General features: G+C 37.3%; 1 protein-coding gene across 1 annotated transcript in view; it reads left to right on the forward strand.

Annotated features, from left to right (window-relative positions):
- The first annotated feature begins 15858 nt into the window (after positions 1–15858).
- The window catches only part of LOC124258780 (cubilin-like), a 42405-nt gene continuing 31570 nt past the window's right edge, over positions 15859–26693 (forward strand). The window contains exon 1 of the mRNA XM_046692868.1: positions 15859–16299. Coding sequence (XP_046548824.1) covers positions 16209–16299 — 91 coding nt within the window. The 5' untranslated portion in view covers positions 15859–16208. The remainder of the gene's footprint in view (positions 16300–26693) is intronic.

The following is a 26693-nucleotide window of genomic DNA, read 5'->3' on the forward strand; positions in this document are numbered from 1 at the left end:
GTAGACAGGTAAGATAATAAACACACACACACACACACACACACACACCTGCGACGTCGCTATTTGATGGTGTTCTGAATGTATCTTTCTCATAGTGCAAACAGTTTATTCAATATCACATTTACACGGATTAAAGTACATGTTCGTCGGGAATATTATGGAAAACAGAAATACCTACTCATGTTTCCATCAGCTCATTGTCAGAAACCTGGCAATTGTGTTGATGGTGAGTGGCAGAAATTGATTGAGGTGCCCGTAAAATTACAAGTGCGCCAACGAAGGATGGTTGTGGTGGTGTTGACGGTGTTTTGGGCGACTGACTGAACTAAACTTTACTTTTTACACTCCAGACGCGTTCTCTGGCATTAGGGGTACACGTTTACATCAGAACCGACAACTTATATGTGTTATTTACACATATGTGTGAAACACAAAGTGGTCACATGTCCTGCTTGACTGTGTTGAATATTCCATCACAAGGGATATCTATTTCAAATCACAAACTAAGAAGGATCTTTGTAGTAATATAAGTTCTCATTTAATTATTGCATTTTCAAAAGAATTAGACTTTTTAACTGATTTGTAAATAGATAATTTTATTATTGGTAGTTTAGATTAGTAACTGAGACTGTTAGTTGCTGTACCCTCAAAGGGGGTTGAAGTAGCATAAAATTATTGTCCTTCTGAGAGGGTACGTAAGTCCTGAAACATTCAAAGGAAATTTAAATTTACCAGCTGTTTTAAATGTTGTATTCTTGTCATTTTAATTTTGGCTAAATTTGACTTCAATCGCCAGCGGTTGAAGGGATGAAATAAATCCAACTAGGGTTCATGCAGGTAGTTAAAGTACTGTAAGTCCCCATGGATGGTCCCTGGTTTGGTGATCTACCCTCAGTTGTTGGCGATCTATAGCCAGTTTTTATATTGTATTGTCCAAATAGTGCTATTAGTATAAATTTTCAACCCTAGTTATAGTTATAATTGTGATATTCTAGTTGTTTTACTGTCCTTCGTCGACAGGTTTTTATAATATACATATATTCCATTTCAATGTCACATATGTTCTCGTCACGATATGGCTGAAATATTGCCGATGTGACGTTAAATATAACTCACTCACTCACAAAGTGGTCATATATACATTCCGCTTGGTTTGCAAGAATAAATGTAAATGTACATGCAATTAACTAGTTAAATGAAGAATGTTACACTCATGCGTACACTCGTTGCTTAAAATGAGACATCATTATTTTGCAAGATATTGCTAATTTCCAAAAGTGTGCTAATTTCCAAAAGTGTGTTAGATTGAAAAAGCTGGTTCACTTTGTGTATATCCGGGATCCTACAGAAACAGTTGTTGATATACGATTTCCTTTCTTCTAGGTCCAAAGTAGGGCAAATAAACCAAAAGTGAAATTCATCTCCAACATCGTTTGCTTTACAGGGGTAGGGTTGTTAATCCATCGTCCTATTTCAACTGGTAGGTAGTGGTTTGAAATTTTGAAGTCATATTTCAGTTCAGGGTTGTTTAAAATGTTTTCAATAGCTACTCTTGAAGATTTTTCTGTGTTTGATAGCGAAGTCTGTAGATTGATATCTTTCAGTCTGTTACAAGTGCCATAAAGGTGGTTAACATGTTACATGCTTGTTGACTGCCACCATTGTCACCTAACCATACATGCTTGTTAACTGCCATCATAGTAATCTCATCATACGTGTTTGTTAACTGCCACCATAGTAACCTCATCATACGCGTTTGTTAACCATAGTCACCTCACCATACGTGCTTGTTAACTGCCACCATAGTAACCTCATAACGCGTTTGTTAACTGCCACCATAGTCATACATGCTTGTTAACTGCCACCATAGTAACCTCATCATACGTGCTTGTTAACTGCCATCATAGTAACCTCATCATACGCGTTTGTTAACTGCCACCATAGTAACCTCATCATACGCGCTTGTTAACTGCCACCATTGTCACCTCATCATACATGCTTGTTAACTGCCCACACACCATACATGTTGTTAGCTGCCACCATAGTAACCTCATATACGTGTTTGTTAACTGCCACCATAGTAACCTCATCATACGCGTTTGTTAACTGCCACCATTGTCACCTCATCATACATGCTTGTTAACTGCCACCATTGTCACCTAACCATACATGCTTGTTAACTGCCATCATAGTAACCTCATCATACGTGTTTGTTAACTGCCACCATAGTAACCTCATCATACGTGTTTGTTAACTGCCACCATAGTAACCTCATCATACGCGTTTGTTAACTGCCACCATAGTCACCTCACCATACATGCTTCTTAACTGCCACCATTGTCACCTAACCATACGTGTTTGTTAACTGCCACCATAGTAACCTCATCATACGCGTTTGTTAACTGCCACCATTGTCACCTCATCATACATGCTTGTTAGCTGCCACCATAGTCACCTCACCATACATGCTTGTTAACTGCCACCATTGTCACCTCATCATACGTGTTTGTTAACTGCCACCATAGTAACCTCATAATACGTGTTTGTTAACTGCCACCATAGTAACCTCATAATACGCGTTTGTTAACTGCCACCATAGTCACCTCACCATACATGCTTCTTAACTGCCACCATTGTCACCTAACCATACGTGTTTGTTAACTGCCACCATAGTAACCTCATCATACGCGTTTGTTAACTGCCACCATTGTCACCTCATCATACATGCTTGTTAGCTGCCACCATAGTCACCTCACCATACATGCTTCTTAACTGCCACCATTGTCACCGCATCATACATGCTTGTTAACTGCTGTTTCTCCCCTGGTGAAAACAACGTACTATATGACCTTGACATTCGGTGACCACATGGTGTTAAAATTGCTGGTCGTCGAAAATCGTAGTGACTTAAAGCCAAGTTCTATCTGCCATTGTACCACAAGAAACAGGAATATTCCAAGTTATAGATGTTCAGGAATTAGGCTTTGGAGTTGATTGTTAACAATTTTCTTTGACTCTATAATTCTAAGTGATGGCATAAAACTACTAAATTGTAGCTATTCTCCCACCGTGGTGTAGTCACTGGATTGAAAGAAATTATCAAAATTATCACAATGCTGTGTTAGTTCAATACGTTTCTCCTTTCCTGTGCTAAAAAGACCTAACGTTTTTCTCCTTTGGTCTGAAATATTTTAATGAAAGTGAATTAACATGTTTTGAAAAAACATATTCAGTTTGTATGGATTCTGATGTTATGTTAGTCATGTATAGTCTATGTCAACCGTTGCAACCATGTAGATGTGATGTCACTTCCCTCGTATGTAAGTGTCATGTTGCTACAAATAGATTCGTAATGACGGGTTCTTACCCTTCAGACGTGATATCTCGTCTCTCGAATGGAAAGAGTTAGAGAAACTGACATCCATAAAATTCTGGCCTATAATATAACCCAAGTCCTGTTAACGACATCAGCCATTGCCTCAGCTTATTGGACCGCTACAACATTTGGAAGAAAGGGTAGAAGAAATATGAAACGATATCGACAAATATGAAAGAACGCATATCCTAGGATTTTCTGCATCTTTTTGATATGTAAAAATCATGTAAAAAAGTGAGTGAGGTTTAGGCCGCACTCAGCAATATTCCAGCTATATGGCGGCGGTCTGGAAATAATCGAGTCTGGACAAGACAGTCCAGTGATCAACAGCATGAGCATCGAAATAGGAACCGATGACATGTGTCAACCAAGCTAGCGAGCCTGACCACCCGATCCCGTTAGTCGCCTCTTACGACAAGCATGGGTTACTGAAGATTCATTCTAACCCGGACCTTCACGGGTCACATGCAAAAGAATCTTTTAGACTTACGGGTAATGCATTAGGCATGTGAGGAGTATGCTTGAGTTCGTGGAATGTTCAAAACGGGCGAATTTGCACAGAAGAGATTGTGAAATTTAATGCACAAAACAACTGTGAAGAAGGTACTTGTAATTGTTGACTACTAATTTGTTTATAAAAGGTTGATTTCATGTGATCAACGACATGTAAAACGGTAGAGTTTGTTGCTAACATTGACAAAAGTCTACAAGTGCACAGATATATATACCCGGCCCTGTGATGAGAACATATATGATCGTTCGTTTGATCTGTTTAGCGGGCACCCGTGAAGAGCCACCTCGTCGTGGTGGGTGTAGGGTAACGCTAAGAGCTCTACAACCCCACATGTGGACCCGGGGGTATATTTGGTACACCAACCTGTTTGCCATGGGTTGCGCCTCTGTGTCGGTGGAGGACGGGAGTCTGGAACCGTGTTCCTTTTGCCAAACACACCACTTTTCCTGGCACATCATCTGAACCACCTTCTTCCCACCTTCAACTTCAAACGCCAGTACAAAGAAAAGGAAAGAAAAGAAATTAAACAGAAAACCAACCCCTACCAACCCTTCCCTTCCAGAGGTTCCTCTAGAAAACTCTTTTGGGCCTCTAGATATATAGATAACCCTGTCTACACAAGACAGATGGAGGAATAGTTCCTCCTCACATTCACGAGAACGATCGCCAATTGAGGCACCATGACTCAGTTGGCGACTTTACTGCAGTGGAATTGCAGAGGATTGAAGAATAACTTTAATGAGATCCACTTGTTGATACAAGATTGTAAACCGTCAGCATTATGTCTTCAAGAGACTGATAACTTTAATATAAGACCGTATACAGATTATCACTCCTTTTCTCCTCCGGGAGATAAAGCAAATGGGGTGCTTCCATTTTGGTGCGGCAGGGTACTATTCATAGCCCTGTATCTCTTAATACCAATCTTCAGACCGTCGCTGTTCGTCTGACCCTGCACATTGCACTGACTCTGTGCAGCTTGTATATCCTTACATTCGACAATCAGAACTTCAAAATCTATATGATCAGCTTCCAAAGCCATGTCTCATCATGGGTGACCTCAACGGACACAACCCGCTTTGGGGAAGTGCCCACACTAATACTAAAGGTAAAATCCTTGAGGAATTCATTTTCGATAATAATTTACGTATTTTCAATGACAATTCAGCCAGTTATTTACATCCAGCTACGGGAACATATTCTTCCATGGATCTGACACTCGCCGATTCCATCTTGTATAATGAATTTGAATGGATGGCCCATGATGACCTATGTGGGAGTGATCACTTCCCCAACATTCTCAAAACCTTGGTGATGATCCACCTATATCACGACGGAACTTCGCCAGGGCTGATCGGTCATTATATGATACACTATGTACTGATCACTTAAAACATGACATTTTTGCGAACAGCGAAGATCCTATACGGTTATTTTCAGATTGCTGACCAAACTATACCAAAGTCCGCTGCAATTCCAAACATCCGTAAGCCAAGGTTCAATAATGAATGTAAACAGGCCAGAAAGTGTAGGAAGAAAGTGGAAAAGTACTATCGTACAGTCCATAATCTAGACAAAGTTAAAAGTTTAAATGTTTAGGCTAGACGTGTTTTTAAACAAAATAAGCGTCAGTCTTGGCGAAATTGTGTTTCTAAAATACATTCACGCACGCCTATGTCAAAGGTGTGGAACATGATTCAAAGAATAAAAGGGCAAAGGTTCTAAATCTACTGTTCAATATCTGAAACTATTCATTTCTGCTGCCGGCATTGAGCAGGAAAATATAGATCCTTCCCGTCTTCTTTTTTCTCCTCCTTGGCAACTGGTGAGGCCACAGATTGACCTAAAGTATAAGAAATCAGAAACTAATGAATTACAACATAAACAAGAATATAATCACTTAAAAAGTAAATATAATACATACAAGTCCTTATTTATAGATGGGTCCAGGGATGGTGGCGCAGGTGCTTGTGCCACTGTTATTGGATCCAGAACAATACCTTCTCGATTACCAAATAACAGCTTTATTTTCACAGCAGAAGCTAGCGCCATTTTCACAGCTCTTAAATCAATTGAAAACAAATCCTAAATATAAACAATATATCACATTTTCTGACTCTCTTTCTTGCCTTCGGGCTATTAAAAATCTTTAGTGCAAACATCCACTTTTAATAGATATTATTGATTTATATAGTGATCTTGCTACTGGCCAATATGATATCGGCCAATATGATATATGATATCGTCCTCTGTTGGTTACCCATGGCCAGCCACGTTGGCATTTCTGGGAACACAATGGCTGATCTTGCTGCTAAGGCAGCACTCAACAAATCTGTGACACCACTTCTTATCCCCCTACTCTGATTACAAAGCTAGTATTAGAACCTACATCCGTGATCTAATGCAGAAGAAATGGGACACCCAAGTAGGTATAAATAAATTACATGAAATAAAACCCTATATTGGTTACCCCAACATGGGTTGTCAGTCCAGGTTTGAAAAGATCATCATGCGACGATGTCGTATTGGCCACCCAAGATATACTCATAAATACCTATTGAAAGGTGAGGATCCTCCGTTTTGTATCCCTTGCGATGAAAGAATCACGGTCAAGCACGTCTTGTGTGACTGTGTTGAATATTCCATTACAAGGTATATTTAAATCACGAACCATGAAGGATCTTTTTAATAATATAAGTTCTCATGTAATTATTGCATTTTTATCAGAATTAGATTTGTTGAATGGTTTGTAAATAGATAAATATTTTATAAATGGAAGTTTAAATTAGTAACTCAGATTGTTAGGGGCTGTATCCTCAAGGGGGGTTAAAGTACTGTAACATTATTGTCCTCCTGAGAGGGTACGTTAGTCCCAAAACTTTCAAAGTACATTTAAACTTACCAACTTTTTTAAAACGTAGTATTTTTGTGAATTTAATTTTGGCTAATTGTTTCTACAATCAACAGCTGCTGAATGGATGATGTAAATTCTATTAGGTTGTTGGCGATCTTTAGCCTGTTTTTATATTGTATTGTCCAAATAGTGCTATCAGTTTTAACTTTCCACACTAGCTTTAGTTGTAATTGTGATATTTTAGTTGTTGTACTGTCCTTCGTTGACAAGTTTTTATAATATACATATATTCTATTTCAATGTCAAAAATGTTCTCGTCACGATATGGCTGAAATATTGCCGATGTGACGTTAAATATTAACTCATTCACTCACTAAACTAAACAAAGCGTATCCAAAATCGCGTTTGTGACGGAAACGAAGAATGGATGTACAACAAGGTGTTAATGTCAATGAAAGCATCAAACAACATCTCATTCATTTGTAAACATATATGAACTGTCTATATACGGAACTTGGCATGGATTGGTTAGTTTTCATTGGCGACACAATTCCAGTCCTTTTTGGAAGAAAGTAAGCGACAATGATTAAATAGTTCTAACTTTTCGTTTTTATCACGATTTTGAGTAAATCTATTCCATCTAAGTGCCGTATATCTTTAGAATCCACTTAAAAGTATACGTTTATGGTCCCGAAAATGTGTCACCGATGACTTAGCAAAACAGATCGTTTAGAATCATTTACGATGATTGGTCAGTCATGTCATTCTGGTATTATTTACTGTGATGTACATACCTACGTACAAAAATGTAGTCGAAGGTACGCATTTACGAACTTCTTTGGCCAATTATGATCTGTTAGGTCGATCTGTTTACTTAAATATTAAGGTGATGAAGAGAACGAAAATGGTATTGCTTTCTCTTAGATTTAGAGAAAGTGTTAAACAACAGATTACATATAATGAAAGCCACTTGCTCTTTTGGGGAGGCAGTGATGTGATTTTCAGATTTCATAATGTGTATGCTGGAGTCGAATCCCTTTGTCACCAGTATATATATCTTCTGTTTGTTAGTGTGAATGTAATGCCACACACACAGTGGTCGTGAGATCCAGCGGTAGTTGTCTTTTGCTGCAAACTAGGTGCTTGCAATATCACACTTGCGAGGATATGTTTCATGAACGTAAGTGTGACACCATTTTATATACCATGTAGAACAATGGAATGAATAATCAACTTATTGTTTTCCTTTTCAACACATCTGGCCTTTTAAGGAATGTGTCAGTCCCTCACCTGCCTGTCAATAAGATTGTCTTCCCTGCTACATGGATTGACTTAAAAAGGCAGTGTACACGAAAAACAAATCACGTTTTTTTCATACGTGAAACAAAATGGAATTGTGTAATTAGTTAACTTTAGTGTTTAAAAATATACGTTCCTTTTTCTTACAATGAAGGTGTAACCCCGCACTATAAGTGCTGAATATGGCTGCAATATTGCCAATGTGACGTTAAGTTTTAACTCACTCACTCATTGAAATGTGCTGAAATGTTATGAAGCCTTTGTCTAAATAGGCCAGAGTTACCGCCCTTTGAAAAAGACGTAATTGGTGACATTTGATGTAGACTGGTGTCCTGTCTAGCACCAAGGATATAATTCCTTGCTTTAATCACGTGAAAAACATATGTAAAATACGAAAGAAATCAGAACTGAAAAAATTAGCAGCAAAATAGAAAAGATCGTGGGCATTTTCATTCATAATCTCAACTGAATGAAAATACCAATTTCAATATGTAAATACAATGTTGATGTACGTATGACATCACTATCGGGAAGAGACTTTCTCCAAATGGGGTGTTCACCACACGGGTACACAGGATATTTGGAAGGAAACTTTCGTTGTTCCAAGCAACGTATGTGCATAAATGTGACATGTAAGTAGTCCGAAACATTCTAATATTGGTTGTTATTTTCCTTTTGTTTTCACTGTGACCAAGGGTAATAGTCAGAAATCAGGAAAAGTACCGTCATCGTTGTGCGTGAGTTTACGTCGGTTATGGCGTCACGCTTACGAAAACTATAATATATTGTATTGATGTATGAAATGAATGCACCTATCTTTAGCTACGATAGGCTTCCACTGCATGTAAGCTTACACATGCAAGTGTATGCAGCTGATATGAGAAATGATACACAACTGATATATTGCTCTAGATTACCCTGGGACACTTAGTATTGGTGACAAAGACCATTTGTCATGTTATTTTGAACTGAGTAATTCCGGTATTCATGTGAAGGAACTAGTTTTGAATTATAGGATGATGTTATAGCAGTGTATGAAATAAGGCCCGTCATACCGCCCGAGACGGGCGGGATTTTAATTTTACGGCTAGCCAGATTGTCTGGTAAAAATTTAAGATAAAATGTTCCATAAATCTTCTTCAGATTGTCTGGTCTGGTTTAAATCCATTTTGGGCTCATAACATTTTGAAGTTAGCAGCCCTAATGTGTTGCGGGTTTTGTTGATTTCATACACTGATTATGGGCGAAACATAAGGTACATACGTGTGACATGATTTTGCAAATATTCTGCAATATGGCCTAAAATTTACTTCGACGTTCGTGTTTGCCTATTTTCCGAAACATTGTCAGCCAGATTGTCTGGTAATAATTTAAGATGAAATGTTCCATAAATCTTCTTCAGATTGTCTGGTCTTGTTTAAATCCATTTTGGGCTCATAACATTTTGAAGTTAGCAGCCCTAATGTGTTGCGGGTTTTGTTGATTTCATACACTGATTATAGGCGAAACATAAGGTACATACGTGTGACATGATTTTGCAAATATTCTGCAATATGGCCTAAAATTTACTTCGACGTTCGTGTTTGCGTATTTTCGAAAACATTGTCAGCGATTCCCGGTTCATCGACGATGTTTCAGAATGACCAGGTGATTTGATCACGCAGCAACAAAAGACAACATGTAATTTAACACATACACTAATTTACGCAAACCGCAATGAATAGTGATTCAGTAATGTGTCAAAACTGGCTACACCTACAATGTATGTGATTTCCTGTGTAATTTTGCCTTACAATGAGCTAAAAGAATTTCAAACTAAATTCAAAACTGCGAATTGCGAATTTATCTTTGAGATGTATTTGGACATCAAAGTGAAGATTGTACAGGAGGGACATATATTGTACGATTTTTTTATGTTGGAATTAATCACCAAACTTGGAATGCCGGCACATTCACGGATGGCTGTCTACATGTATACAATCATATGTATTGTGCACATCCGTTTTATTATGGGTGAAAGAAAATACTGTTGGAAAGACGACCTACTGAGGTTGAATGTTAAACAATTTGTTTACCTGGTAACACTTTTTGTACAATATATGCGTGTTTTTTCACATTGCAAAGTCATCACAGTGTGGAACTGACCACATAACCAGCTGACGATCAGGACACAGGCGGATTAAAAGAATAGCCAGCGCATCGAAACACAAGAACCACACCTACACCCGCGCCGCGTGAAATGGGTCTACTAAAGTCTAACGACGTCATTCGTTTATCAGTAAGGGACATAAGCCATAGATCTCTCGGTCGATGTGGAAAATATTAATTGATGTAACGCAAAAATGAATTGGTAACTTCTGTTTTTGGTTATAAAAATACTTGACAAACACTGTTTATGATGAAAAAGTGGAAGGCAAAAAGATTAATTTTCGTATATATTTGCGCTTTAACACAAAGTCTATAGTTTAAAAACAATTTTCAATGCATTATGTCCACATATGAGTGAAAACTGACCACACATGAGTGAAACGTATGTATGTGGACGTGTGTGGAAGTGGTCGTATGTATGCATACAAGGATGGAGGAATGAATGGATAGAGAAAATACATATATAATATTATCTATTTACTGAATAATGACGGTATAATGCCTGAATCACTTTGCTGATATCAACAAGGGCATGTATGGTGTTAACAATATAGAAACAATCATCAAGTTTTATCTCATCGAGAAAATAAGTGTTTTTAAGTCCAAATTAAACGTAACGTAGGACATAACAGCCTTTGATTTCTTTGTCAAATCTGTTGCTAGGCTTTTTCAATTGTCCCAAATAATTATACAAAGTGACCTAACTATATCGATCATATTTTCATCCACCTTCGACCTGAACGGGATAACGCCTTAATAACAACCCAGTACGTGAGAGTTTGAATATTATGAGTTTGTTATGCAGACATGGATGGCTAATTGTTCCGGGAATAACCCCAGGTTGAAATGCAGAACTGCGCAGCCCAATCCGTGTGTTTACTCATCACTATAAGATATCAACGCCGCTGTTCAAACACGCTAGTTCAATACACTACACAGAGAACGTCTACCTATGTCAGGCATAGTACATTCAACCATAATACATTCAACCAATGATAATATATCGTCATATTGTGCATGTAAGCATTGTTCTTTTATACCATATTTTGTTTACAAAGGGTGGCCATGGCAACAGCGTCTGTACTATATATGTCAGTTTGGTACACTAATATTTTATAAATGGAAGTTTAAATTAGTAACTCAGATTGTTAGGGGCTGTATCCTCAAGGGGGGTTAAAGTACTGTAACATTATTGTCCTCCTGAGAGGGTACGTTAGTCCCAAAACTTTCAAAGTACATTTAAACTTACCAACTTTTTTAAAACGTAGTATTTTTGTGAATTTAATTTTGGCTAATTGTTTCTACAATCAACAGCTGCTGAATGGATGATGTAAATTCTATTAGGTTGTTGGCGATCTTTAGCCTGTTTTTATATTGTATTGTCCAAATAGTGCTATCAGTTTTAACTTTCCACACTAGCTTTAGTTGTAATTGTGATATTTTAGTTGTTGTACTGTCCTTCGTTGACAAGTTTTTATAATATACATATATTCTATTTCAATGTCAAAAATGTTCTCGTCACGATATGGCTGAAATATTGCCGATGTGACGTTAAATATTAACTCATTCACTCACTAAACTAAACAAAGCGTATCCAAAATCGCGTTTGTGACGGAAACGAAAAATTGATGTACAACAAAAGGTGTTAATGGCAGTGAAAGCATCAAACAACATCTCATTCATTTGTAAACATATATGAACTGTCTATATACGGAACTTGGCATGGATTGGTTAGTTTTCATTGGCGACACAATTCCAGTCCTTTTTGGAAGAAAGTAAGCGACAATGATTAAATAGTTCTAACTTTTCGTTTTTATCACGATTTTGAGTAAATCTATTCCATCTAAGTGCCGTATATCTTTAGAATCCACTTAAAAGTATACGTTTATGGTCCCGAAAATGTGTCACCGATGACTTAGCAAAACAGATCGTTTAGAATCATTTACGATGATTGGTCAGTCATGTCATTCTGGTATTATTTACTGTGATGTACATACCTACGTACAAAAATGTAGTCGAAGGTACGCATTTACGAACTTCTTTGGCCAATTATGATCTGTTAGGTCGATCTGTTTACTTAAATATTAAGGTGATGAAGAGAACGAAAATGGTATTGCTTTCTCTTAGATTTAGAAAAGTGTTAAACAACAGATTACATATAATGAAAGCCACTTGCTCTTTTGGGGAGGCAGTGATGTGATTTTCAGATTTCATAATGTGTATGCTGGAGTCGAATCCCTTTGTCACCAGTATATATATCTTCTGTTTGTTAGTGTGAATGTAATGCCACACACACTGGTCGTGAGATCCAGCGGTAGTTGTCTTTTGCTGCAAACTAGGTGCTTGCAATATCACACTTGCGAGGATATGTTTCATGAACGTAAGTGTGACACCATTTTATATACCATGTAGAACAATGGAATGAATAATCAACTTATTGTTTTCCTTTTCAACACATCTGGCCTTTTAAGGAATGTGTCAGTCCCTCACCTGCCTGTCAATAGGATTGTCTTCCCTGCTACATGGATTGACTTAAAGAGGCAGTGTACACGAAAAACAAATCACGTTTTTCATACGTGTAACAAAATGGAATTGTGTAATTAGTTAATATCAGTGTTTGAAAATATACGTTCCTTTTTCTTACAATGAAAGTGTAACCCCGCTGAATATGGCTGCAATATTGCCGATGTGACGTTAAGTTTTAACTCACTCACTATAAGTGCTGAAATGTTATGAAGCCTTTGTCTGCCGAACTAAATAGGCCAGATTTACCGCCCTTTGAATAAGACGTAATTGGTGACATTTGATTTAGACTGGTGTCCTGTCTAGTACCAAAGAAAAAAAAGATATAATTCCTTGCTTTAATCACGTGAAAAAAATATGTAAAATACGAAAGAAACATCAGAACAGAAGCAGTTAGCAGCAAAATAGAAAAGATCTTGTGCATTTGCATTCGTAACCTCAACTCAATGAAAATACCAAATATGTATATACAATGTTGATGTACGTATGACATCACTATCGGGAAGAGACTTTCTCCAAATGGGGAGTTCACGACACGGGTACGCAGGATATTTGGAAGGAAACTTTCGTTGTTTCAAGCAAGTTTGAACGTATATGCATAAATGTGACATGTAAGTAGTCCGAAACTGTCTAATATTGGTTGTTATTTTCTTCTTGTTTTCACTATGAACAAGGGCAGTAGTCAGAAATGAGGAAAAGTACCGTCATCGTTGTGCGCGAGTTTGCGTCGGTCATGGCGTCACGCTTACGGAAACTATAATATATTGTATTGATGTATGAAATAATTGGAATGCACCTATCTTTAGCTACGATAGGCTTCCAATGCATGTAAGCTTACACATGCAAGTGTATGTAACTGATATGAGAAATGATACACAACTGATATATTTGTCTAGATTACCCTGGGACACTTAGTATTGGTGACAAAGACCATTTGTCATGTTATTTTGAACTGAGTAATTCCGGTATTCGTGTGAAAGAACTAGTTTTGAATTATAGGATGATGTTATAGCAGTGTATGAAATAAGGCCCGTCATACCGCCCGAGACGGGCTGGATTTTAATTTACGGCTAGCCAGATTGTCTGGTAAAAATTTAAGATAAAATGTTCCATAAATCTTCTTCAGATTGTCTGGTCTGGTTTAAATCCATTTTGGGCTCATAACATTTTGAAGTTAGCAGCCCTAATGTGTTGCGGGTTTTGTGGCTGATTTCATACACTGATTATGGGCGAAACATAAGGTACATACGTGTGACATGATTTTGCAAATATTCTGCAATATGGCCTAAAATTTACTTCGACGTTCGTGTTTGCGTATTTTCCAAAACATGATTATGGGCGAAACATAAGGTACATACGTGTGACATGATTTTGCAAAGATTCTGCAAAATGGCCTAAAATTTACTTCGACGTTCGTGTTTGCGTATTTTCCAAAACATTGTCAGTGATTCTCGGTTCATCGACGATGTTTCAGAATAACCATGTGATTTGATCACGCAGCAACAAAAGACAACATTTAATTTAACACATACCGGGTACACTAATTTACGCAAACCGCAATGAATAGTGATTCAGTAATGTGTCAAAACGGCTACATCTACAATGTATGTGATTTCCAGTAATTTTGCCTTACAATGAACTAGAAGAATTTCAAACTAAATTCAAAACTGCGAATTGCGAATTTATCTTTGAGATGTATTTGGACATCAAAGTGAAGATTGTACAGGAGGGACATATATTGTACGATTTTTTATGTAGGAATTAATCACCAAACTTGGAATGCCGACACATTCACCGATGGCTATCTAGATGTATACAATCATATGTATAATGCACACCCGTTATATTTTGGGGGTGAAAGAAAATACTGTTGGAAAGACGACCTGCTGAGGTTGAATATTAAACAATTTGTTTACGTGGTAACACTTTTTGTACAATATATGCTGTTTTTTCACATTGCAAAGTCATCACAGTGTGGAACAGACCACATAGCCAGCTGACGATCAGGACACAGGCGGATTAAAAGAATAGCCAGCGCATCGAAACACAAGAAGCACACCTACACCCGTGCCGCGTGAAATGGGTCTACTAAGGTCTAACGATGTCATTCGTTTATGAATAAGGGACATAAGCCATAGATCTCTCGGTCAATGTGGAAAATATTAATCGATGTAACGCAAAAATGAATTGGTAACTTCTGTTTGGCTATAAAACTACTTGACAAACACTGTTTATGATGAAAATGTGCAAGGCCAAAAAGGTTAATTTTCGTCTACATTTGCGCTTTAACACAAAGTTTAAAAACAAACTTTCAATGCATTATGACCACATATGAGTGAAACCGACCACACATGAGTGAAACGTATGTATGTGGACGTGTTCGGAAGTGGACGTATGTATGCATATAAGGATGGAGGAATGAATGGATAGAGAAAATACATATATAATATTATCTATTTACTGATTTATGATGGTATAATGCCTGAATCACTTTGCTGATATCAACAAGGACATGTATGGTGTTAACAAAATAGAAACAATCATCAAGGTTTATCTCATTGAGAAAATAAGTCCAAATTAAACATAACGTAGGATATAACAGCCTTTGATTTCTTTGTCAAATCTGTTGCTAGGCTTTTTCAATTGTCCCAAATAATTATACAAAGTGACCTAACTATATCGATCATATTTTCATCCACCTTCGACCTGAACAGGATAACGGCTTAATAACAACCCAGTACGTGAGAGTTTGAATATTATTGTTATGCAGACATGGATGGCATATTGTTCCGGGAATGACCCCAGGTTGAAATGCAGAACTGCGCAGCCCAATCCGTGTGTTTACTCATCACTATAAGATATCAACGCCGCTGTTCAAACACGCTAGTTCAATACACTACACAGAGAACGTCTCCCTATGTCAGGCATAATACATTCAACCAATGATAATATATCGTCATATTGTGCATGTAAACATTGTTCTTGTATAACCATATTTTGTTTACAAAGGGTGGCCATGGCAACAGCATGTGTACTATATATGTCAGTTTGGTACACTTGCATTTATCAATAATCACGCGAGAACAAATGCTTGACTTCCTCACTGATAACATTTTTTTCACTATATGAACATGGATGGTATTTGTCCTTATCTCTTGTCATGAATTAAGGATAGCTTTTCGATGGTTCCAAGGGTTTCGAGTTTAATAGGTTTTCCCCCATTTCATACCCCAGATATAAAGTGTGTCACAGTGTCAGGATAGGTCTCCTGGAGATTGCACAATGTCTATTCATTCGAAACCTTAATTACGCAAGACGCTTCTGGTCTTTCGCAATATCTGGGACGTACCATTCACCTGCCCGTCCTAACTCTGAACAACACAACACAGCCCTGCTAGCCTTCCGACCTACTTTTCGAGTGGGCTTATAAATAGAGTTGTATTCCGACTCACTATCGACCCTCCTTGTTGAGTGTAATCTGTGGCCAATAATCTATGTTTTCAGGTGTGTGGTTGAGGATGGATGTGTTTTTAAGCAGTGTGCTTCTGACAATTCTTTGTTTCTTCTGTGGAATACGAACAGCAGGTAGGTGTCAGTGTTAGAATGCTTACAGTACCTGTATTTGCATGTTTTGAGATGAGATTGTTACGAGACGTTATTCAACCAACATGCTTGCTACAAAGAAACGCTTGATATTCCTCAACGATGTAATCCGGAAAGATAAACAAGGACACGAATGGTTCTGTTGTCGAGGGTGAAGGAATACTTGCTGTGTAGACTTGCGTTGATTTACCCTGATCAGGTGAAATGAAAGTTTGAACGGTGAAATAAACATTCAGAGGATTCAGATATTCCCGGACGCATGTCAGCTAGAAGTGCGAGGCTGTCTCGTGCACTATACAGACTTGAAACATCATTAAACATCTACTGTGAAAGGCAGTCGAGCAGAACACGCTCACACGCAAACACCTGCCGCCATGACTGATGGCATCACTGTTTAATTGATAACAAATGCATACTGTGTTGTCAGATATTCTAGAAATGGACCAGGCGTCCACGTATCCAACGGAAATAAATGTCTCTTCACCTGTTCCTTATGCATCAGTTCGATACGAAAGTTTGAATGCGTCACTAAACGGAACTGATCAGGTTACGATTCTGTTTTCAAACCACCGACGCGTTTCTGCCCAGTGATTTACTATCTCCGACGTTTTCCATGGTTAGGCGAAGCCAAATACAACAGCCACGTAACATTTATAAATGACCTGTCAACAACCAACACGGCTATTTAGAAGACATGGTTACTGTCAACAACATCATGTTTAGTGGAGTATTGAAAATACCATTGGCCAATAGAACATATATATACATACGGGGTCTCCTCACTGTGCAGGCACCTTTTGTTGATAATTACTGAAGCACTCAGCCGTATTAAACAACCAAACAAAGGGATTATTGGGGGGCCGTGTCAGTAGTTTCTGTCTGGCAGAAAAATAGTGATATAAATGTTTTCATCAAACAGGCAATAGTGATACAAAGTTTAGTGATAAGAAAGTTGTTCAAAAATGTTATTCTTCAATACAGTATCATACTTCACAAACAGGCAATAGTGATAGCTAAATAGAACTTTAATTTTTCAACACAGTAACACACGCAACAGTGGCACAGAATTGAATCAAACTTTTACTTTTAACACAGTAAACACTGAGTAACATACTCATTGTAATAAAAGGTCAACAATGGAAGATATAAGCACTGGATTGGGAATCACTGCATGGACAACCATTCATGATAGCACTGAATTACAATTAAACTAAATGTGATTGATGTTTTTTATCCAGTCAAATGTTACACAAAACACATTTCACGAGTTACAGTATACATTTTCCAGATTCAAACATTTCTTTTTAAATTTATGGTGGAAGCCTGTATTCTGCTGTTTTCTTTTCTTTTCGTTTTTATCTCGCGTTACATACACAACATATGTAATTTTTTTATAAAGATGGGAAAGAAAGGAGAGATAAGGAAAGAGAGATAAGGAAAGATGAAAGAGTGCAGAGTGCGGCCTAGAAAAACTCACTGTGTCAATTTGTTGGTTTAATCATTTTGAAAGAGACATAACCATTTTGTTTTGAAATCTGAGTGATGTTCACCGAGGATATATTTTCCCAAATGGTAGTGATGTTTTATAAAATAAATGTGATTGTTAACCTTTTATTACAACTGAGTATGTTACTTTGTTTAAAGTGTTTACTGTGTTAAAAGTAAAAGTTTGATTCAATTCTGTCTTGAAAATCTCGCTTGTATTCTTATCAGTATCCATATCCATGCAAATAAGCAAATGCTATAGATGTTAAACCTGTCATTTACGTTGAAGACCGTCTTGGTACAAGGCATGCAAAGGTCTAGTATCAGACTTGATTATAGGCTACGACAAGGTTACAACCACATTGTGTATTCGGAATGAACTCTAGATTTACTTGATCACTAGCCATGATGATGAATGGTAGTGACTAAGCTATTTCCTGAATAATATTTAGCTATGAACAAGATGAATTATATTCAGTGTTATTAATTTAACATGGTTAATTGGTGAATTGATATCAGTCTGACATCTATCAGCTTGGAATCTGTCCCTTGGCTATGAGTTAAGTTCAGCTAAATCATGAGACGACCCCTTTCCTTAAAACAACATCACTAATCCTAATCCTCTGCAGGCTGCCTGCAAGTGAGGATAAACCATACATACAATAGCAATGGGAACTACAGAAAAGAAAAACATATCTAAGATAGTAGCACATCTATATTGCAAGACACCGTATGACTGTTTGATTTGTGAGATGACATGGGGATATAAAATCTGTCGATCCGAAGGTTCAGATAAAGATATTTCCTTTTGTATTCTTCTCAGATTGGTATTTGTTTTGTGTCTCATAACAAGTACAACATCGACACAATCAGTTTACCATTTACATATCTAAATGTCTACATGTTGTATCGGAAGATCATGCGAACTGCATCTGAGACGGGACATTGCTATTAGGTATGTTATAACATATTTTGCTGTAAGATTGAATGAAACCAATCCTCCATTGAACTATTGTTCAGTAAATTACAATTAGATTTTCACCCTCTAAGAGTGGCCCAAAATGTTTAGAATCACGTAATGGTTTAAACATATTTATTTCCAAAAGAGGAACCGGATTGGTAAACAAGCAGTATGCTGCTTATATGAATACCGCTCCGGAATACAGATATATTATAGATAATAATCGTACGGAGAAAAACATGATATTAACAAACGATAAACAAACGAGAATCACGTAATGCTTGTGCACATTGTTTTATCGTCTCCGACGTTTTCACATGATTATATGAAGTGAAACACATCACCCATATGCATGTAACATGCATGGTCTGTCAACAACCAACCTGTTTATTATGAAGACACAGAATATTATGACTCTTAACTGTCGGGACATGATGAACGGTTTCGTAGACAGTAGGAAAAATATGGAGTTGTGAAATTCTTTGTGTTTCACCTCTTCCTGAACGCCTGGTGTCTTCACTATTTCAATAGGGTGGGTAGGATAGCTAAGTGTTCAGTGTTCACTGAAAACGACGGGTTAAGGTGACCAGATTGGTATGATGTGTTGAAGCAACTCCTAGTGTCCCCAAGCCCGATATTACATGAATACTGCTGAATGTTCTAAATCCTACTCACACTCAATTTATGTTGCCTTCGGATGCGTACAAGAGGTTCTGCTCATGGAAGAGATTTGTTAACGTGTTTCCTTATTTAGTATTGCTGATTGTGTCAGCATTTGTAATGACTATAAATACCGTAGTTAATGTGCACAAACAATTAACTCATGTTTTGTTAGTAACAAGATATCACATGCTCCTAAAAGAGGCTAAGGCTACGAATATTCATGAAGCACTATCTCCGTATTAAAATAGCATACTAACGTCCTTATAACCATGGCAACCACACTTGCGCCTTCATTATTCATTGCGCAGTCAATGGCGCAGTATCACATGTGTTTAATATAGGATAGTTGGGATGTAAAATCTTCAAACTGTTGCAATATCTTTAATTGGTGAAGATGAGAAATCAATATGTGTCATGCTTCTGCAAAATAGAAAGTTGATTGATTTAAACGTTTATCTAAATAATTCTTATCCAGTGGGTATACATCTTGATGTAGTTGAATCTTTATACGATCAACGTTTGGTGGTGTTCTGTTGTGCCCCCAAAAATCTTTTTGAAAAACCTTTTCCTTGACAACAAAGACATCGTAGGCGCAAGAGGGATTCACGTTGGTTCACTTTCTAGGATACTTACTGATCGTAATCCAAAATATATCAAAGTTGTTCAAATATTTCCTTAAAGATACAAACACTGATTTAAATGACCGAAGCCATTTATATACAGCAAAAGGCGCAAGTAAATTAATCCATTCACAACATTTTGAACGATATGAAAATAACCAACATACTTAATTAACGCGTGTTCTTTCTCAGCCATCACATATAAAAGCCTCAAGATCTGTTCGATGACTTTATGTGAAGAATTACATCGATTCCGGTCTGCACGACGCATGCGCCCATTTCTTGATTGAGAGACTGGATGGGCCAATTGACGGACAGTTTGTTCAATAAAACCAAAGTCCTGGTTACGATTTCAACCATTGCCTCAGCTTGTTGGACAGTTATAACATTTTGAAGAAAGAGGCGAAAAAATATGAAACCATATCAACAAATATAAAAGAACACGTATTGCTAGGATTTTCTGCCATACTGTTAGGGGCACTGGTCAAAACATCGGGTATGTAAACTTCATATTACTGTAATACAAGATTGTCAAAGAAAACCTTTAAGACTGACAGGTAATGCATTAGGCTTGTGATGAGTATGTATGAGTTAGCGGTGAATAATCAACTTGGAATGCACTAAAAGGGCGAATTTCCACAGAAGAATCTGTGACATTTAATACACAAAACAGCCGCGTAGAATATTCTTGTAACTGGCGAGTACTTGTATGTTTAAAAGGGCTGATTTCAAGTGATCAACGACGTGTAAAACTGTAGAGTTTGTGGCTAACGTTGACATGCACACAAATGTCTACAAGTGCAATTATACACCCGGCCTTCGGTTGAAACCATATATGACCGTTCAATTATTGTGCTTATAGTATCCAGTATTTCGTTTGTGACGGAAGCGAAGAATGTGTCTCTTTCTCACTTGATTAAACATATTATAAATGTTATATTTTATTCGAAAAAGAGGACTTGGACTTGTGTGAAAGCGTTAAAGCGTGTGAGTGTGTGTGAGAGGGCGAGAGAGAGTGTGTGTTAGGGGTGTGTGGGGGGTTGGGGGTTGGGGGAAGCTTGTTTGGTTGAGATTGACCCGAATAATCAGCCAACTGTACGTAACTTTTAAAATGCTTGATGATGGTGATGTTGATAATGCTGTTGATGACAATTGGAGCAGTGTAATTCATGTCCTGAACTTGAACGTGTGGTCTTACAAATGTTTTGAATATGACGAATTTAATAGGCTCATAGAAGATCATGATATCATAGGTTTTCAAGAAACTAAAGATTGTTTTGATGAAATAATATTAGATGGTTATGAAATAAAGATATAGATATATATACATGTGTGTGTGGTGTATGTATGTATGCATGCATGCATGCATGCTTGTATGTATGTATGTATGTATGTATGTATGTATGTATGTATGTATGTATGTATGTATGTATGTATGTATGTGTATGTGTGTGTGTGTGTGTGTGTGTGTCTGTCTGTCTGTGTGTCTGTGTGTGTGTGTAGGTAGGTAGGTAGGTAGGTAGGTGGGTAGGTAGGTAGGTAGGTAGGTAGGTAGGTAGGTAGGTAGGTAGGTAGGTAGGTAGGTAGGTAGGTAGGTAGGTAGAGGGAATGCAGTCTGGTGGATTTGGGGCTTGCTATAAAATAAGATTACAGATTTATATTAGGGTTGGAAATAGACAAAAAGTGTTTCATAATATTTTATTTGAGGCCTGCCATGGCTAAACATACTAAACATAGAGAGATAATCCGTGGCGGATTTCCAAATCCATGGCCGATTTTCACATACATGGTAAGTTGCCGTACCTACCCTAATCGGCGGATTTCCTACTCATCGTCGTTAGAACATTTCAGCTCGGTAGAAGAAGGATTAAGGACAATTCATTTATGTGTTTCTAACTTACTTACACCCCTGGGTCTAGATTTTCGAAGCTCTGTTAGCGCTAAGATCGTCTTTTGATATTACTAATGTTTTCACGACTATCATAGAAACTAAGAGAGTTTCGAAACTTTAGGTCATGCTAATCTTGCAAACCTTTGCACTTCCCCATTTCTGATACAGCGTTTTCAGTTTTTCTGATCTCACGTATTTACACACACACACACACACACACACACACACACACACACACACACACACACACACACACACACACACACACACACACACACACACACACACACACACAAACACACACACACACACACAAACACAAAGACAAAGGTCTGATGATCCTTTGTACAGATATGATTTATTCAATTCTAACCGGTTAATGTGATCATCATGAGAATGACGTTGCTGTACTTTGTGTATAACGGCGTTGCTAAGCTATGACGTCACCAAGTTATGTCGTCACAACACTACGATCACGGAGCTGTGCATAGAGTGCAGACAGACAGACAATGCTTTATTACCTGAAAGGAATTCGTTTTCGTTCACAGAGCTTGACAAAATACAAATGAATAACAACATAAAATATTACATAATTACTAAAACATAGAGAGATAAATATGTGCTTAAATAAATAACTAAGATGATAACTGGACATTCAACATTTGTTTAAAATTGCAATACTTTGAGGTACAAAAGACGTTCGAGCTCGTTTAGTCTTGGTGATTGGCACTGTATAGCGGCGGCCCGAAGGTAAAAGCATAACTCTAGATTTAGAAAATGTGTTGTGTCATTTATGAGTTTTTCAGACGCTGAAGGTACTTGCCGCTCATAGAGAAGTGAAAGATTATCGAAAGTGAACCCGGCTATTTCAGTAGTTATATTTACAATTTTGTTAAGTTTTGATTTTGTTTTTGTCTGAAAGAGACTCGAACCAGCACTGAATAGAGAAAGTGAGTGAGTACACTCAGTATAGAAGTGGTATAAAACAACATCCAAACAGATGGGGAAACGTTAAAAGATAGCAGTTTGTGCATTAGAAGGAGGCGTTGTTGACATTTACTATACAGGACATCTGTGTTGGTGTTCCACGTTAACCTGCTATCAATAAAAGTTCCAATGTACTTGTACTCAGTGACTGTCTCGATTAATTGGTTCATTATTAATGAGCAAAGGTGGTACTGTTGGGGAGTTAGTTCTGAAATCAATACAGAGTTCTTTTGTCTTTTTCACATTTAAAATCAAATGATTCTCTGTACACCATGATGTGAAATTCTTTACATTATCTCTGTATCGTCGTTCTGATTCGTAATCATACATCTGACCAACAATGGCTGCATCATCAGCAAACTTCATATTTATACAGTTATTTTCTACGCTAGTGCAGTCATTGGTGTATAGAGTGAACAGAACTGGTGACATAACACAACCTTGCGGCGCTCCTGCATTGATAACCTTGCATTGAGGAATAAAATACAATTATTAACATACAAGCAATGGAATATCTAATTAATTTCATTCTATATAGATAGACAAAGTCGGATTTTACTATGTACAATTAAGTTTAGGTCTGAACAGTTTGATGAAATAATTTTATTTTTATTTTTATTTTTTCATCACTGTCCGACAATATTTTGTAAAAATGGGAATATTGTAAAGTTTGGTATTCCCAGGGCATCTTTCTTATTGTTCCCTTAGATGGGATACAGCGACAGGAGGGGTTCCGAATTTGCCGTTTGTGAACTCTCACTCTTGAACGTAGGGTATCACCCGTCTGTCCGATATACTCCTCGCCGCATCCACTGCACTTTATGACATATATCAGACTCTGAGATGCGCATGTCATATTTTCATGTACTTCTAAGATTTGACCAGTCTTGAACTTGTATACATTTCGCTCTATTAGATATTGGCATGTACCACAATTTGGACGCTCGCATTAAGTTACATATTTTGTGCCTTGACTAGACTTTATATAGTTTGCCCTCTTTAAATTTGCTTGATACTCTTACCCTGTCCTTTGCTTTTAATTAACTTGACATGCGTCAGTTTATCTTTTAAAATGTCGCATTTTTTGTTGTAAATATTGATGCTTTTAATGAAATAGAACAGTCATTTTGTACTATCTCTTACTTAGTGATTATGCTACCCTAAAGGGTGACTTTAATGCACGAACAAAAATATGGAAGTCTTTCTACCATTAGACAAACGTGTCGTTGATGGGTTCGATATGAATCTAGACGGAAAAAACATTGAAATAAACACTCAAATTATTCTAGATGATCTAATCCTTCCTCTTGATAGAATTTCTCAAGACGATGATAGAGGCGACAATTGTGGATTTAAATTGATCGGAAAAAGTAAGAATGTTTATCGGTAATGGGCCGGGCGGTTTGACAAGGAAAAAACAATATGTTATTGATTATGTCATTGCGTCCCCTATTATCTACCATTATACAAAGACTTTATTTATCTACCATTATACAAAGACAAAGACCATTATATTTGACTTCTCACCCCTATACTCTGATGTCCATTGCCCTGTTTACTTTAATACTACATTGACTGACTGACTGACTGAGTTTTGTTTTACGCCGCTTTTAGCAATATTCCAGCAACATCACGGCGGGGGACACCAGAAATGGGCTTCACACATTGTGCCCATGTGGGGATTCGAACCCGGGTCTTCGGCGTGACGAGCCAACGCTTTAACCATTAGGCTACCCCACCGCCCTACTACATTAACAACAAGTAACCACAGCAGTACGTCCGAGTCCGTTAGTAATCCAATACAAGAGCAAAACCTCCAAGCTAGTAAGCCAAAACAGTATGGTATTGAAAAATCTAGAACTATTTTCTGCCAAAACTTGAAAATTGAAAAGCCATCAGAGAGTCATAGACGCGCAGAGCTAGCTTGTGGGTCAGGAGTTGACCCAGATACTGTAGATGACATGGCTTCTGGCATAGCGCTCGTGCTAGTAGATGCTGCCCGTGAAACGTTCTGTGTAAAGACTCACGCTAAATTTCCCAAATCGAAATGAAGTAAAAAAAAGAAGCCTTGGTTCAATGCTGAATGTAGGACTATGACTACAAAAAAATCTATAAATCTAATAATGAGTTTAGAAAATTCAATACATAGACAGAAGTTTTGTGAAACGTCCCATGCCTTTAAAAATATATGGCTAAATGTATTTAAAGAAAGAACTAAACAGTTTCGTAATAAAAGAAAGCATTCACCGAAAGAATACTGGAAGATACTAAATAAGGGTGTCTGGGTAAACAGTCCAGTCACCAAGCACTGATGAATTTTATGAATATTCTGAAAAAGTAAATGAAACGAAATGTGATGAAGAAGTTGTCATTGAGAATGACGTTGTGATGATACAATTTGTAAAAATATCCCAAACGAAACCATCACAAGTGATGAAATTGCTCCTGCCATTACGAACCTAAAAAGGAATAAGGCATCTGGAATATATTTATTACATAAATGACGCTTCAAACAAAATAATCCCACCTCTGACTACTTTATTCAACCCGATATTAAATTCTGGAATTGTTCCTGATTGTTGGCTTAAAGGCACAATTAAACATATTTTTAAGAAAAATGGGCCCATAACCATATTATGTCGTTTTTGAAAACTATTCGTAGAGATAAAAACACTTTATCCCCATACCAGTCAGGTTTTCGAAAAGGTTTCTCTGCTTGCGACAACTAATTTGTAATACATATGTTAGTCGAAACTTTTCAACTTTCAAAAAATTATATTACTTGTCTGAGTGGGATATTCATGCTTCACTGCGGCATGGTATCTCAGTGGGCTAGCACTATAAAACCAGCTTAAGTCTGGGCTAGTACAAGCAGCCACACATACACATACATACACAAGCATGCACGTTGTCATATGAGCAAAATATTCTCAAGCACGACGAAAGCCCAATTTCACCTCACCTCACCTGGTATCAAACTCCATCGAAATGGAAGGTTTGTAACAGCAATTGAAAGTTTAGTGGAAAATGCAACTAAAGCAATGTTTTCTTTATTGAAGAAAGGTCGTAATTGAAAGTTACCTTCAGATTGTTTGGCATCAACTTTCGATACTATGATAGCCCCTATATTAATGTATGATCAGTAATACGGGGTTTTAAATGTCTATCGATAATAGACAAATCTTAGGTGAAATTTCTAAAATGGTCTCAACTCCCTGTTCCATGGTTTATGAGGAAGTAGGAATATATCCGCTAAACATTAAGATATATAAAGTAACTATTTCATTCCGGCATAAACTACCTACAAACACGAAACGAAACTTTCAACCCTTACATTTACTGTCATTATATCTTCTTTTCCAAACACTGTGCCTAAATTGAAATGGTTTGAATATATCAAAGACATCTTAGATAATTGTGGACTCTCAGAAATATATGATTACTTATTCTAATGTTCATCAGAATTTTTGGTTCCAAAAGTAGAATCATTACTAAAAAGACCAAGAGATTAGCGAGTGTAAATTGCAGCCATGGTCGAAAATGATCGTCACTGTCTAATCTGGCACCCTGTATAAACCGGCATTTTATTTCGGTCCCATGGGGTGCCGGTTTAGACAGGCTCCACTGTATGTACCAAATGTGAACTAGCGTCCAGTTCGAAAGGAAAAGTTTATCAAAATGTTAAAGACACTTTATGTCTTGAAAAATACAAACTATATACATATTCCAATTCTTAGATTAAAGCCATCAAATCATATTTTACCGATCG

The sequence above is a fragment of the Haliotis rubra genome, unplaced genomic scaffold (assembly GCF_003918875.1).
Source record: "Haliotis rubra isolate DU_JTF1 unplaced genomic scaffold, ASM391887v1 Scf70, whole genome shotgun sequence".
Lineage (NCBI taxonomy): Eukaryota > Metazoa > Mollusca > Gastropoda > Lepetellida > Haliotidae > Haliotis > Haliotis rubra.